The sequence below is a fragment of the Crocodylus porosus genome, unplaced genomic scaffold (assembly GCF_001723895.1).
Source record: "Crocodylus porosus isolate Cpor-Errol unplaced genomic scaffold, CroPor_comp1, whole genome shotgun sequence".
Lineage (NCBI taxonomy): Eukaryota > Metazoa > Chordata > Crocodylia > Crocodylidae > Crocodylus > Crocodylus porosus.
The window spans coordinates 39,990,099-40,003,518 of NW_017728915.1; the positions used below are offsets into that span (position 1 = coordinate 39,990,099).

The 13,420-nt window shown below is 46.8% G+C and overlaps 1 protein-coding gene across 1 annotated transcript in view; it reads right to left on the reverse strand.

Annotated features, from left to right (window-relative positions):
• Positions 1 to 5,481: 5,481 nt before the first annotated feature.
• The window catches only part of PSMD7 (proteasome 26S subunit, non-ATPase 7), an 8,232-nt gene continuing 293 nt past the window's right edge, over positions 5,482 to 13,420 (reverse strand). Inside the window, exons 2-7 of the mRNA XM_019536090.1 lie at positions 11,578 to 11,669; positions 10,358 to 10,450; positions 8,823 to 8,920; positions 8,441 to 8,521; positions 7,473 to 7,564; positions 5,482 to 6,551 (exon numbers count right to left, since the gene is read on the reverse strand). Coding sequence (XP_019391635.1) covers positions 6,113 to 6,551; positions 7,473 to 7,564; positions 8,441 to 8,521; positions 8,823 to 8,920; positions 10,358 to 10,450; positions 11,578 to 11,669 — 895 coding nt within the window. The 3' untranslated portion in view covers positions 5,482 to 6,112. The remainder of the gene's footprint in view (positions 6,552 to 7,472; positions 7,565 to 8,440; positions 8,522 to 8,822; positions 8,921 to 10,357; positions 10,451 to 11,577; positions 11,670 to 13,420) is intronic.

Consider the following 13,420-nt stretch of genomic DNA (forward strand, 5'->3'; position numbering starts at 1 on the left):
AGAGGCAGCGGGAGCCTCTCACCAGTGCGCGGCACAGCCTGTAACAGGCTCTGAAAATGCCACTTCTGAGCTGCAGTGAGGATGATTGCGAGCAACCACAACCAAGCTGGGCCAACCGCTGTGCTCAGTGTTGCACCAGGGGCCCGGCAGGCAGGGTGGTGTAGCACCCACGGGCAATGCAAGCCAGCTGGCCCCCTGCCCCAGGGAAGGGCCTGCCAGCTGGATGGATTGGACAAATGAGGGGGACGAGGCTGCTAATTGCAAGCACAGGATGAAGTGCTGACCAGAGCCGGCAGCTGCTGCGCTTGTGGTTTCAGGTGCTGGCCGGCACAGGCAGGGCTGCGGGAGGAAGCGTTTAGGAGCAGTTTGGATGAGGTGAGGGTGCACAGGGCGTCTGACGCTACTTCCCCAGCACAACGCGGAGCTGTGGAGGAAGGGCCAGGAACAGGAGCCAAACACCAGGAGTTTCAAATCAATCAATCAGCAATGGTGCTAGAGCACCAGACCCTCCGTGGCCAACGGCTCCGGCTGCTGCCACACCCGCAGCACAGCCAGGCTTGTAGGAGCTGCCTGCCGTGGACAGCCCTTGTATCCCACTCCTGGCCTTGAGCAGCCCCCAAGGCCTGGCCAGCTGCACCTTTCTCCTGACTGGTGAGTGTCCAGTGTTTTCTTTCTGTTCCCCACTATTGCTTGGCCTCCATTAAGAGTAAGCTGTGTTTTGCACATGGGGGTAGGAAGTCTGGGTGGTCAAACTGGAAGTCAGGCCAGGAGTTGCAAGCTTAGAGGCAGCTAGAGAAAGGCCAGAGGCCAGGAATGCAGAGGCAAGACCTAAAGCAGCTTTGAAGCGGCTGGGAGGGCACGTCCCCGCAGTGCGGCGCAGCTCCCTATCTCCACTTTGGCTCCCTTGGGCTGGTGGGGGAGCACAGGGGCCGCCAGCCCTGACCTCGAGCAATGCTGAGTGGCCTGCCCCGCAGCAGAGAGCAGCAATGGGGCTAATGCAGCACTTGGCCTTGTGAGATGTAGGCAGTGATGAACCGAAGCGGGGCGAGAGGAAGCTTCTTGTGCCGGGGCGGTCTCAGTTCTCTGCCACTCGTGGCTGATGTCATGACTTGAACGTTCATGTGAATGGGGAGCGAGTGGCCAGCCTGTTAAATGAGAGCATTCAAACCACCTTCCTGCTCCTTTCGGAGAACGAGTAGAGTTTAAACCAAGGACAAAATGCTCCTGCCCGACATCTGCCTCACTTGACCCAACCTGTAATCCAGTGGCTTGTGGATGGGTCCAAAACGCCATGCCCGAGGCCGCCGAGCCGAGCCGAGCCGCTCTGGTTCTGCTCCGTTGGCGCTTGGAGGGACGACGACCTGGAGTCCGTGCGACTCCTCGTCACGGTCCCAGCACGAGGCGCGATGGCGCTTTCACACCAGCCACTGTTGGTCTGAGACTCAGCTGGCAGCTTGCCCCACTGCGGAAAGCCTCTTCTGGATGTCATTAGCATTTGACTGTCCCCCGCCAAACCCTCTTGGAAAGCATGGAGGCCGATCACTAGCAGGCTTTCTCCGAGCTATTTCCTCTGTAATTACAGGGCCTGGAGTTAGGGACAGCTGCAACTAAACCTTCAGCCCCCAAGCCGAAGTAAACAGCAGAGCTAGACTCCTACGGCCTTGGGAGGCAGGCGGGCAGCCCCCATGCACCTCGGCCAAGCCAGCGCCACAGTGGCGGCGTTCCTGGCTCCCCCAGCTCCGGCGAGACTTCTGCCCAGGGAGGGTCGTGCTACCCACTCACACCTCTGCTGCCCTGGGAGGACGTTAGCCAGCCGTTACTAGAGCACCAGCACAAACACCGAGAGCAAAGGCTCCTTCCCGGGAGGCCTTTTGGAACAGGCTGGTTTGAACGTGAGCACTGGGCGCCCCCTCCCGCGGCTCTTCTGGACTACACCATCCAGCCTGGACGGCGGCTCTGCACAGCTGTAGACCACTGCCCCGGTAGGAGGAAAAGGCCCCGAACAGCCGTGTGGTGGGGACAGCTCTTGCCTTGGTTTTAGTTGGGAAGAAGGGAACCTTGCAGACCCGTTAGAAGTCCGTGTCTCGCGCGCGTTGCAGACGCTCGGTACCTGCTGCATTCACTTTGGGGTTTCTCAGAGCGAGCCCAGGTCTGGTTCCTGTCCTGTACACAGAGCAGCTCTTCGATCCCTGCGCTTATGCTGTCCCCCAAGGTTGAGGGAGTGTAATATCGCCTGTGGTATGATGGGGCCAGGCCGTGTCCCCAGAACGGGGGGGGGCATCAAACTCGTCCGGCTCTGTGGGCCACATAAGTGATGCAGGGCCAGCTCCAGGGGTGGGATCAGGCCCACAGACTGCCCCCGCAACAAACTAGACCCAGCACATGCTGTGGCCAATCCAGGACTGCTGCGCGTGGCGCCTGCCCCAGACCAACTGAAGCAGGTGCCGTGGGTGGCTCACATCCCCACCCATGCTGTCCTGGGCCAGCCAGAGTCGGGGCAGGATCTGGCATGCTGGGGGCCCTGGACTAGCCCCATGGTAATGCTACATGCAGTGTGGATCCCTTGCCATGTCTGGCACACGCCTCATGGGTCAACCGGAGACTCGGAGGCTGGGTCTGTGGCCTGGATTTGGCCTGCAGGCTGGATCTTGAACTCCCTTGCTCTAGCGTATGCAGAGCTGTGGGGCCAGTGAATATTTCTGGTGTTGTGTGGAAGGAGAGTTGTTTCTTGCAGTAGTACGTGGCTTCCCTCCATCCTTAAATGAGTGCTTTAGACCTCAGCTCTAGTGTGAGCTGCTCTCAATTCTAATATTGCAGATGACCAATGCCCCAGGAGGTGCTTTGTTCTCCTGTCTGCTGAGGCTGGCACAGGGCTCTGGTGCTAAGAGGGGTTTTTTGTGACTAGTCTGAAGTTGTTATAACCTGGCCTGCTACAGAAAACCCAGTGCCTTCTCCAAGTCACTTCAGTGACAAGATGGGGCAGCTAGCTGTCTTGCACAAAGATTGTTAGCCAGGATGCCAGTGCCAGTGGCATTTCTGGATCTTAGCCATGTGCTCTCTTTGCCTTACTGTTAGCTGGGTCTGTGCTCTGCATACTGGTCACTGCTGTTGCTGGTCTTTCAAGAGATATTTAAAAGAAGAAAGACTGATGCCTGTGTTCTGAAAAAAGAGTGTATGAAAAATTATGAATCATGGGGGACTTTGCAAATAGCTTTAGGGGAAAGAATAGGGCACAACTTTGGTTGCCTGGAAGGCACTTCTTGCACCTAGGAGTAGGTGCTGTTGGGACTTTTTACAGGTTTGACACAAGCAGTTTGAGATGGAGATGAGTTCTCACAGCACTTTTACCTTGGTGCTACTAGAATGACTTGAAAAGGAGCTAAAAAAGCAGCACTTGTCTGCTCAGGTCGCTGGTAGGGGTTCAAAACCAAACTGAGGCTACAGCTCAAAGATGCATAAAACTTCAGGTAAAACTTGCAGCATTTCCACCAGATCAGTGGTTCCCATGAGACTCCCTCCATATCTTGCTGAACCCCAGAGAAGTAGAGTTGCATGCTGAGATTGCTAAGGATCATGATGTTCTCTGTACAGGTCATGAACATAGACTAATCCACAGCTCTCTGGGAACAGGCTGCAAAGTCAGTCCCCTGAGCCAGCTACCTCCCTCCTGCATGCCTTGCATCGGGAGCATTACAACATATAAATATATGACTTCTAAATGGAGATTCCTTTCAGCTGATGGTACAGTTCCAAACTTCTTGCTCTTCCTCAACAAAGGATGAGTGGGAGTGGGGAGACCCTTCAGAGGGGATACTGGCGGGGTTTGGAAAGGCTAGCACTCTGCAGACATACATTTGCTTCCTGCTTTACCACAGGGCAAATTACTAATGTCCAAATCCACAAAGGGGTTTAGGTTCCTGTTTAACCCTAGAGGCTCCTAAAGTCCTTCAGCATCTTGGTTTCTATTAGTAAGCAACCATCAATCCTTCTGGCTCATGCATGAGAGGTCACCCAGACTTTCAACATGTATGCCTAGGCAGGAGTGGAGGCTGCCCAGATCTTCCACTGCCCCTTCAGACCATGGAGACAGAATCGAGAGTCCAGATGCCCAGTGCCGCGATGGCTGTTGTTCTGCGTCTCCCATGGGCAACCTTGTCTGTGCTGCTCGCAGTGTGATGTAGTAAATGTGTCCTGAGAGTGCCTCTCGAATTGGTCTTGCACAAATGAGTCCCAGGGACAAGATGTTGGCTGGCTTGACATTCTCAGAAGCTGACATTCTTAAGGTGCCTAATTTTCCTCACTCATTATAGTGAGATAATTGGTCAGCTGCCTTGGGACTGAGGTGCTGTGCTGCCTAGGGGAATCCTGAACGTTAACTGTCTGTGCCTGTTCTAATCCTAACACGATAGTGGGATAACAGTGCTGTTTTGCTGGGCAGTCCTGGGGCAAACGGCTGGGGAACTGAAGAAACACCTAAAGTAGATTTAATTGGACCTGCCTTAGGTTTTATTTAATGCAAGAAAGTTCTTTCTGACTAGTCCTCATAACTGAACTGTGCCTGACAAATACCACAGCTACTCTGTGTTGCGCTCTGCTCCTCTTGAAGGTCAGCTATGTGGAGGTCATCTCATTCTAGTGTAAATGTCCACACATGGAATTAATCAAAAACAGTATGCTTTATTTGCACACACTGCCTTATTCCAGGCTAACTTTAAGCACAGGCCAGCCCTCTATCCTGTTCCTTGCTTGACATTTTATCATGTTCCTCCCCAAAATGATCTGTAATCGAAGGGACCTCACTGCAGTACACACATAGCAAGTGAAATATGTAACACTAGTTGGACACTATAACACTTACCAGCTCATGTACAGTCCATAAGAGAACTGTGAAGCTGCTTGACAGGCTGCCCAGAGAAACAATTGCTGTTGTCTAGCATCCCTTGCCATGCACCTTGTTTCAAGAGAGCCCATTTAGGTACTGCTTTATGTCAAAATTAGCCACACTCCAAGTTTTAATTGCGTCACTGGAGATTTAACCTGCTTGTCTTTCAAGTAGCCTCCTTTCCCCCCCCACCTTCAGAGTTCCTAAAAACATGCCCAATGTGTTTGCGTCCTGCTGGCTGCTTGTCAAGGTGGAATTATTGGTGCTGTGCACACACTCAAACCCCTTGACTTAACTGAGGCCCCAGCGTATCAGGTACTGCACAAACAAGAGCTTAAATTTCTTTCATGCTAGGCAGTCATCCAGCTCTGCCTGACTTTTTCCACAGCCTCATCTCTTCCCCACCCCCATTGGACATGCCAGAGACTAAGGCATTCATCTTCATGGGCACATCTGTATTCTCTGCTTCCGTTCCTGTTAACACTTCTTCCATCTTGGAACTATGTTCTTCTCTCTGGGATGCCTCACACTCCAGCATATTTGCCTTGAAATCACCTGCCACTTGCTTCCAGGATTAAAAATGACTAGAAGTCCAAGAGTTACAAACCAAACCATTTAATCATCTCTTTGAAAATAAACAATATAGAAGGCCCAACCTCAAGGTCTCCTGAGCAACAGATGGGGCAGGTAAATTCATCCTCTGCACAGAGCCCTCAGAGCAGGATCAAGTGCCAGAAGAACGTTAAGATGGCAAGCAGTGGCAGCACAGGTGCAGGCGTCATGCATTCAGTTTAGCAGTTTTACAGACCACATAGTATAAACCTCAAATAACTTTTAGACCAAAGCCATGCGAAAAGAAGACAGAAGAGCATCTTGGGACGCAGGCCTTTTCCATTAGTAAAGAATGGAAAAAGTGGCAGTTGGTAACCTTGCCTTTACCTCCCCCCTTCTTCCCTCCAGTGCTAAGGACTGAACAGACAGGCCTTCCTAAGAGTAAGGCTGCCTGCTGCTTGCTGTAGCTGCCAGTCTGTGTAGAGCGAGTTCCCTCCCCACACTATTCAGCTCTATGCCTGTCAGATGCAGAAGCAAGGGAAGTGCATATGAGAGTGCCTCCCAAAACAGGCAAGAATAGAGAACTCCCCAGTCACTTCAACAGGTGAAAAGAACCCTCTAGCAGCACAGTGATTTTAGATTACAAGATTTTAATTTACAAATAAAAAACTACACATTTCATTTTTTCTCCTTCTTCTCCTCTTTCTTGGCATCACTCTTTTCCTTGTCTTTCTCCTTCTCATCTTTCCTCTCCTTTTTGCTTTCCTCTTTCTCCTGCCCTTCTTTCTTCTCTGCATCCCGGTTGGCAATCTTGTTGTTAATGAGGTTGTGCAGGGCAACCACAGACCGGATAAGAGAAGCCAAGTAGACTACCACCATCTGGTCATTGGTCTTCAGGTAAAAGGCCTTGACAAACTCTTGCAGGTTGACATCTGGCAGCAGGTTAAAGACATCCTGAAGGTGGTAGATGATCTGGTGATTGATGGGTAGTTTGCCCATGGCCACTTTCTCTAGGTAGCTCCTGATGTCCAGAAGCTTGGAGTTCAGTCCCTTCAAACCATGGACCTGGTTTGTGATGCGCTGGGACAGAGTGCCCACTGTTGTGTCCTTAATATCTCTGAAACATCCACAACAGGAAGGAGAAGCATTAGTACACCGCTTTACCGCAGTCATTTATAGGTCTTTCTACCTCGGAAATGAAGTGTTGCTTAGAAGGGAAGATGAATTAAAAACAAGTTCAGTTACTTGACAAAGTGATTCAAGTCAAAGATCAAGAAAAAACTGGCTGACACTGGGTGTATTAAAAATAGAGATCCAAGTTGCTTTTTATGTACAACGGTGTTTTCTTTCTAAATCAGCTTTTCCTAGTTATCCTGGTTTGAGGGACAGAAGACAAGATTCGGGTCCCACTAAATCCGGTGCTCTTTCCTGCCAAGGCAGGGGGTCGGACTAGATGATCTACCTAGGTCCCTTCCGACTCTAGCTACTATGAAACTATGAAACTTTGTCAATGCCTCACTGTGTGGATCTGGGCAAGTTGATCTTGTACAGATTGTACACTATATAGTAGGTATAAAAACTCCTTATTACAGCAGGCTTGTGAGACTTCAATTTTCACTGAAGGATCTGAAATCTGCAAAACAATCCAAGTTTTTCTTAAGGGAAACAATGCCCATGTGGTTGTTAAGAACCTCAAAAAGGTAGAAAGGCTACAAAGTCTGCCTTGGCTGACTCTGTTCCTGATTTCAAAAATAGCAGTTTCCACTATCAATTCAAACAGCAAAAAGGCTTCCACTTTGCACTCATCTATAAAGTAAAGTTCTGAAAACGTCTCAAGCTAACTTCCACCATTCAAGGAACAAGATGAAATTAAAGCTTTTGACATTTTTGGGAAGCAGTCACACTTTACTAGGAAGGAGCTCAGTAGATGACATACAAATCAATACCTCCCCCTCATCCCCCTGCAAGCAGTCAGCACTCCTAGATTCTATAGCACGCCATATGACCCTTGAAGGAGTTTTTTGTTAGAAAAAGTTACCGTAACAAGTGTTCAACACCAACTTCCTCCGCTTCCTCAGCTCCAATTTCACTGGTCACGTGTTCAAATGTCTTGGAGGTTGGAGTCCCATCCTTTGAGGTGCAAGAATGGAAGGTGAACAGGGTTACAACTAGAACAGAGTACAGTGTGCGCACACCCTCAAAGTAGCCAGTTTTGTGCCTTCTGGATTTGGAAAAGCAGAACGTCTCATACAGACCAACACATTCACAAAACTAGAAATAATCTTATAGTTGTAATAGTAGGGTTCCTAAGAGTAAATAGTTGCTTTTCTCCACAATGAGCCTCAGACACACTGACAGAACCAATTTTTAAAAAATCTGCCTGGAATCTAGCAAAACGCAAAGCTGAATGGAAATCTGTCACTGACCTACTATTGAACACATCCATGTACAGTGGAAGATGAATGATTACTAGAGATAAAAGGCAAGAAACATTTAAAACTAAGATGATGAAAATGCAAATTAGTATCTAATTACTTGAACTATTGCTGTGTCAGCTGCCATTTTTGCATGGGTGCAAGCACATCAGAAATAGAAGAATAGTGTTCTAAATCTAAACGGTTTAAAAAAGCAACAGAGTTTCTTAGGACAAGTAGGAGAAGCAGTCCTTTTTTCAGGAGGATGAAGAATGGAAATTCTTGGTTCAACAAACTTAAATTTACAACTGTGGTTTAAATTCTAGCTTCAGCAAACTTAACGTAAAGGCACAGGACCAATTAATGCAACATCCCCTACTGAACCACAACAGGCAAATTGATGCACACCAAGCAATATGTTTTAACTTATCTATTACTCAAAGCATGCTCTCTTTCAGGAAATCCTAAATGAACTCCCAGTACTCTTTCCTGCCATGGCAGGGGGTCGGACTAGATGATCTGCTCAGGTCCCTTCCGACCCTACAAACTATGAAACTATAAAATAACGTGTACTGAACTGTTGAACACTTACATCGTGAACTTCTTCAACTGAAATATAAGCTTCTGTGGGCAGCCCCAGGTCTTTTGGCTTTACATCAATAATTACCAATACCTAGTAGAAAAAACAACAACAAAAAAACATATTTCAGTATGATACAGTTACTCGAAAGACTAGACGAAGGATCTCGCAGTCAACTATTGGTTCTCTAGATGTTACAAGCCTCTCTAGAAGTTTTCACTGTAAGCAAAGGAAAGATCTGTCTCTACGGTAGGAGTTAGATCTGTACTCTCTACTCACTTCATAGCTGTCAGGCTGCATCTTATTGTGTCATGACAGCAAACTGGAGATTGGGCTGGTAGGAACTGCAGATTGCCAGAAGTTCCATAAGCAGAGTTGCAAGAGCGGTACTTACAGAGTTAGGACAGTATCTTTTCATCAGTTCGTTGATAGCAATATCATTCTTATGTAGTTTGGGGCCTGTGTGATACCATCCAACTATTCTTTCCCTAGCTGGGGAAAAACAAACAACCAAAGATTAGAGCCAGAATGACAGGGAAGCATTTCATAGAGGGATACTAAAGCTCAAATATAGCTACTATCTAACCCCAAATTCTGCCCACGCTTTGAAAGAAAAAAAAATGGCTAACTCCACTTCTGTTCTAGATACACATCTGTAAAAAAAACCTGAAAATACTGAAATGGAATTAAGTTAAAATTGAATTGGTGATGGATGAGGCTGAGAGCAGGCTAGGACCTTAATATTCTTAGTTGCAAGGTTTGGTAAATATGGAAGAATGGGTTTCATAAATACATACTGAATGATTTTTGTACCCAAGCACTTTGAGAAATTGGTGCATATTGTATAAATGAAATGCAGAGCTCTGCTAATGAACAGCACACTCACTTCCTTTGTGCATTCCCCTGAATTAACTCTACAGTACTACATCAGGAGAAGCTTTAGCAATAAAGAGGCATCTTGGGCAGTAAACTCAGGCTCTGGAACACCTTCCATAGAAAACAACCTTTATTTAAGTTGGCAAATGGTAGACTTTGGCAGAAGGGCTTCAGCTGAACTCAGTATCCTGACAGCATGTACGGAAGGAAGTAGCCACTTCTATGACAGTAATGGTCCAAATCATGAGGGTGTCTTGTTACAATCAACACCTCGACATTCCTTCTCTTTGTTAATCACATGAGCAGTCACATTCTGCTCTTGTCAAAGCTTCTGAGCTGTCTCAAAGGACAGTCTCCCACAGAAAAGCGTCATGTTTTTGGCTGGCTTATTGCCAAGGCATAGACTCTACATTCACCCTTATGTAACAGTTCTAGAAATGTAGGACTGGAAGCAACCTCCCTGCCAGTGAGTCCAGTTCCACATCACCTATACTGTAGCCTCTCCATATTCAACTAGCCCTGATAATCTTATAAAGCAGGAGTGACCAACCAGCTGCACGTGCCAAAAGTAGCACTAGCACGCAACAGATCAAGGAGATGGCAGGTAGCACAGTGGCAGACTGGGCAGGGAGCAGAAAACAGAGCAGCAGATTAGGCGGGGAGAAGGGGATTGGAGTGGCATGTAGGGGCAGGGCTTAATGTGTGGCATGCCTGCCAAAAAGTTGGCCCCCAGGAAGTGTTAGCTCTTTATTTCCAAGACCTCTGACATATCAGAAAACTTAGGATTTGTCTATATGTGGAAGTGGGTGAGAAGTAGTCCGAATTCGAAAGGAATACATTTTTGCATTAATTCTCTATATGAACGTTCTAGAGTGCTGAGCATGGTTTACATTAATCCCTGTAAGACACTCGCAGTACAGAATAATGTGTCCACATAAGGAGGCAGTGTGGAATAGCTTATTGTGTCTTTATTTGCACTATAGCTTATCCTGCACTAACTTATCCATGACAAGTTTTAGGAAAACAGCTACTCCCATGAAAAGCTGCACTTACCATTGACTTTTTTAAACATTCCATACATGTTCTCCAGGTAATCATGGTCTAGAAACCAAACACTGTCATCTTTATCATCCTCATCAAAGGGAACTGAAAACAAAACAGAGATCGATATTTAGTAGTTCAAATTTTAGTCTGAAAACTTCCATACAAAAAAATAAAATGCGTTTCGCAAGTTCCTGCATGGCAATGGGGAAAAATAATTTATTTTGAATTGACGGAGTTCAACCACTCTGCTCTATGGGGCTACACAAACTGCTATAAAACTGAATGGCAACATTAACAGATTCTCTCATAGAAAGGTTTTCTGATAATTACAGAATCACTTTTAAGATGATACAAGTAAAAGCAAGGCAACTTGTAAGTTACTTTAGGCGTGCAATAAAGTGTTTCATAATAAACAAAACAATTCATATTGGAGTAATTGACTCAATATTGGTGGGAAAAGACTTCTGATAAACCAAACTCAAGATCTTAACAGAACATGATAGCTCGCTGGATCAAAAGTTTGTATAATGTAAAAGGTAGTCTTCTGTACAAGGCGAATTAAGATGAACAAGCTACACTCCTATGAAGTCTATTAAACAGAAATCAGAGAAGTAGGGCTGGAAAGGACCTTAAGACATCGAGTCCAACTCCCTGCCTGAAGCTGGACAGGTCTCATGTCCCATAGCGGGACTGAACCTGTGACTTTGGCATTATTAGCACCACCTAACCAACTGAGCTAAATCAACCACTCATCATTCTTGCTCTAAATAAAGCTACAGTTTAAACAATATGTAACGGAATCATTACAGACAAAATGTAATTAGCTTGTTGACCTCTCACTGGGCACTGCTTGAGGAAAAGAGCTGAAATTTAGACACAATATTAGATCTTCCTATAAATATGTAGCATCTCATCTAAAATAGCACCTGCTGGGGTACAACTCAAGTTACACAATAAACACTTGTTTAGGGTAAAAAAGAAGCCTCTAGCATGAACATGAAATAGAGCTGCTTCTGAAGTTTTGTGCACTGGATACTGCTGGGGAAAAGATGTAGAACCAGACTAACTGGAAAAGGGACTGTTTTGTAGGCAGGTAATTAGCATTCTTTGTGGCAAGGTAAATACCGGCTTTATGACTTGTTAGATGTTGTTTTGAGACTTCTTGCCATTTAGCAATTGGTATAGCAGGTAGACTGATGGGTTGTGAACAGGACAGGTCACACACTCACCTGCAAAACTGTTGGATACATCTAATATTTTCTTCTGCCAAGAACCCAGCAACACACCAACAACTCGCTTCTGATTCCCAACCTTTCCTATTCTAAAAAGAAAAGGGTGTCAGTCTGAATTATGGAGAATGTCTCAAATGCAAAAGAAACACTGGTGGATCAAACTAATTCATTCCACCACCTTAGTTTTATAATTGGAAAAAACAGCACGGGTGTGGAAAGACCAGAAGTCAAGAAGGAAATACTTGTTCTATGTTGCTTACACCGAAAGAAGTCATTACCATGAGCTTTAAACCAAAGCTTTTCTTACAATGTAATCACTGATAGAAAAAACACACGGATGCTTCTGCACAGCTAATGGATGCAAGTGGCGGAAGTGACAAAGAATAGAAGGCAACTATTGCATCTCTCCAGAATGCCAGATTGTAAAAACTGAGTCAACTTTCAAATTATTCAGTATTATCCATCATATACTTTTATAATGGCACATTTTTCTGTTGCTGTATGTTGCCTTGAAGGGGAGAGAGGGGTGGTTTGGTTGTTAAAAAAACAAACAAACAAACAAACAAACAAAACCACACACACAACACATAAGAAGTACTTGTCAGGTGGTGCAATTAAGTTAATTTAGGCACATTGAGCACAAATTGCACTACACGTTTAAAGGAATATAATTTTATTCTCTGCTGCGCAAATTGAAGCTTTAAGCATAACATGTATAGACCGGACAGATGAAAAGTGCCACGTTTCATTATGCTGAAAAACTATTCTTTTGAAGCCAGTCAGGTGTACCTAACAAAATGGTATTTATAACTCATTAGCAGTTTCACAATATTTAAATGTTATTTTAACTCTTGATTTGTTCTTCCCAAACAGGAAATCTATTTGACAATAGCTTTTGCTTTCACACGAGTGAGAACTGCTGTTGTTGTAACTCGCTCGATTCCCAGCATACCACCCCATAACAAGCCATATAACCAGCTACGCTGCACTGGCACATTGGCTCCAAGTCCTAGTGCTAAACGCATCATCCCATTTAACACACGGGTTGTCCCAGCCCTTCGTCTACCATGAAGACTATTACAGTGGTGTCTTACTTTGCAATAAGAAACTGCCCCGCGAGTCTTGAGCTAAACGGGACACCCGTGCACGTGGTTCCTACTCTGTGCTTAGGTGACGTTTGGTCCCAAATCTGCACTCATGCAAAACACAGAGTCATCCGCATACATAATCCAGGACCAAAAGCATGTACCCGAGTGCATAATCCGGAACGAAAACCGCAGATACGGGCGGCCGCTGCCCAGCGGTTTCCACCCTGTGCTCCGCACGGACCCACAGGTTACGTCTACGGGGGTCGGTGAATGAGGACCACGATCAATTAAAAGCATGTGGATACCCACGCTTACAATTCAAGGGGGGGCTGCGCCTCCGCGGGAATGTTTTTAGGGGTCTGCAAATGAAGAAAGGTTGAAAAACGCTCAAAGTTAGACTGTTCATTTTTCATGCAAGCAACAGGTTTGGGAAATCCAGTGTGGCGAGCCTCGCGCTGAGTTTCTACACGCACCTATGGGGCGGAGTGCTCGGTTATGAGACATGAGAACTTGAGACGTGGTTGTCCATGCAAGGAGCAGTGAGACAAGCGCTGTGCCCAAGTGTCTGCGGGGGGGTGGAGCCCTGCACCGGGTCCGGGCGCGCACCAGTGCGGCGCTCTGCAGGGCCCGGCGCCCTCAGATACCCTCTTGTGGCTGGGCGAGTGCAGGAGCTGCACCACCCCACCCCCGCTGCCCTCAGGCCGGGCCGGCCGGGCCGCCCTGGGGCCCGCGGCGGGAGCAGGCCGGGCCCG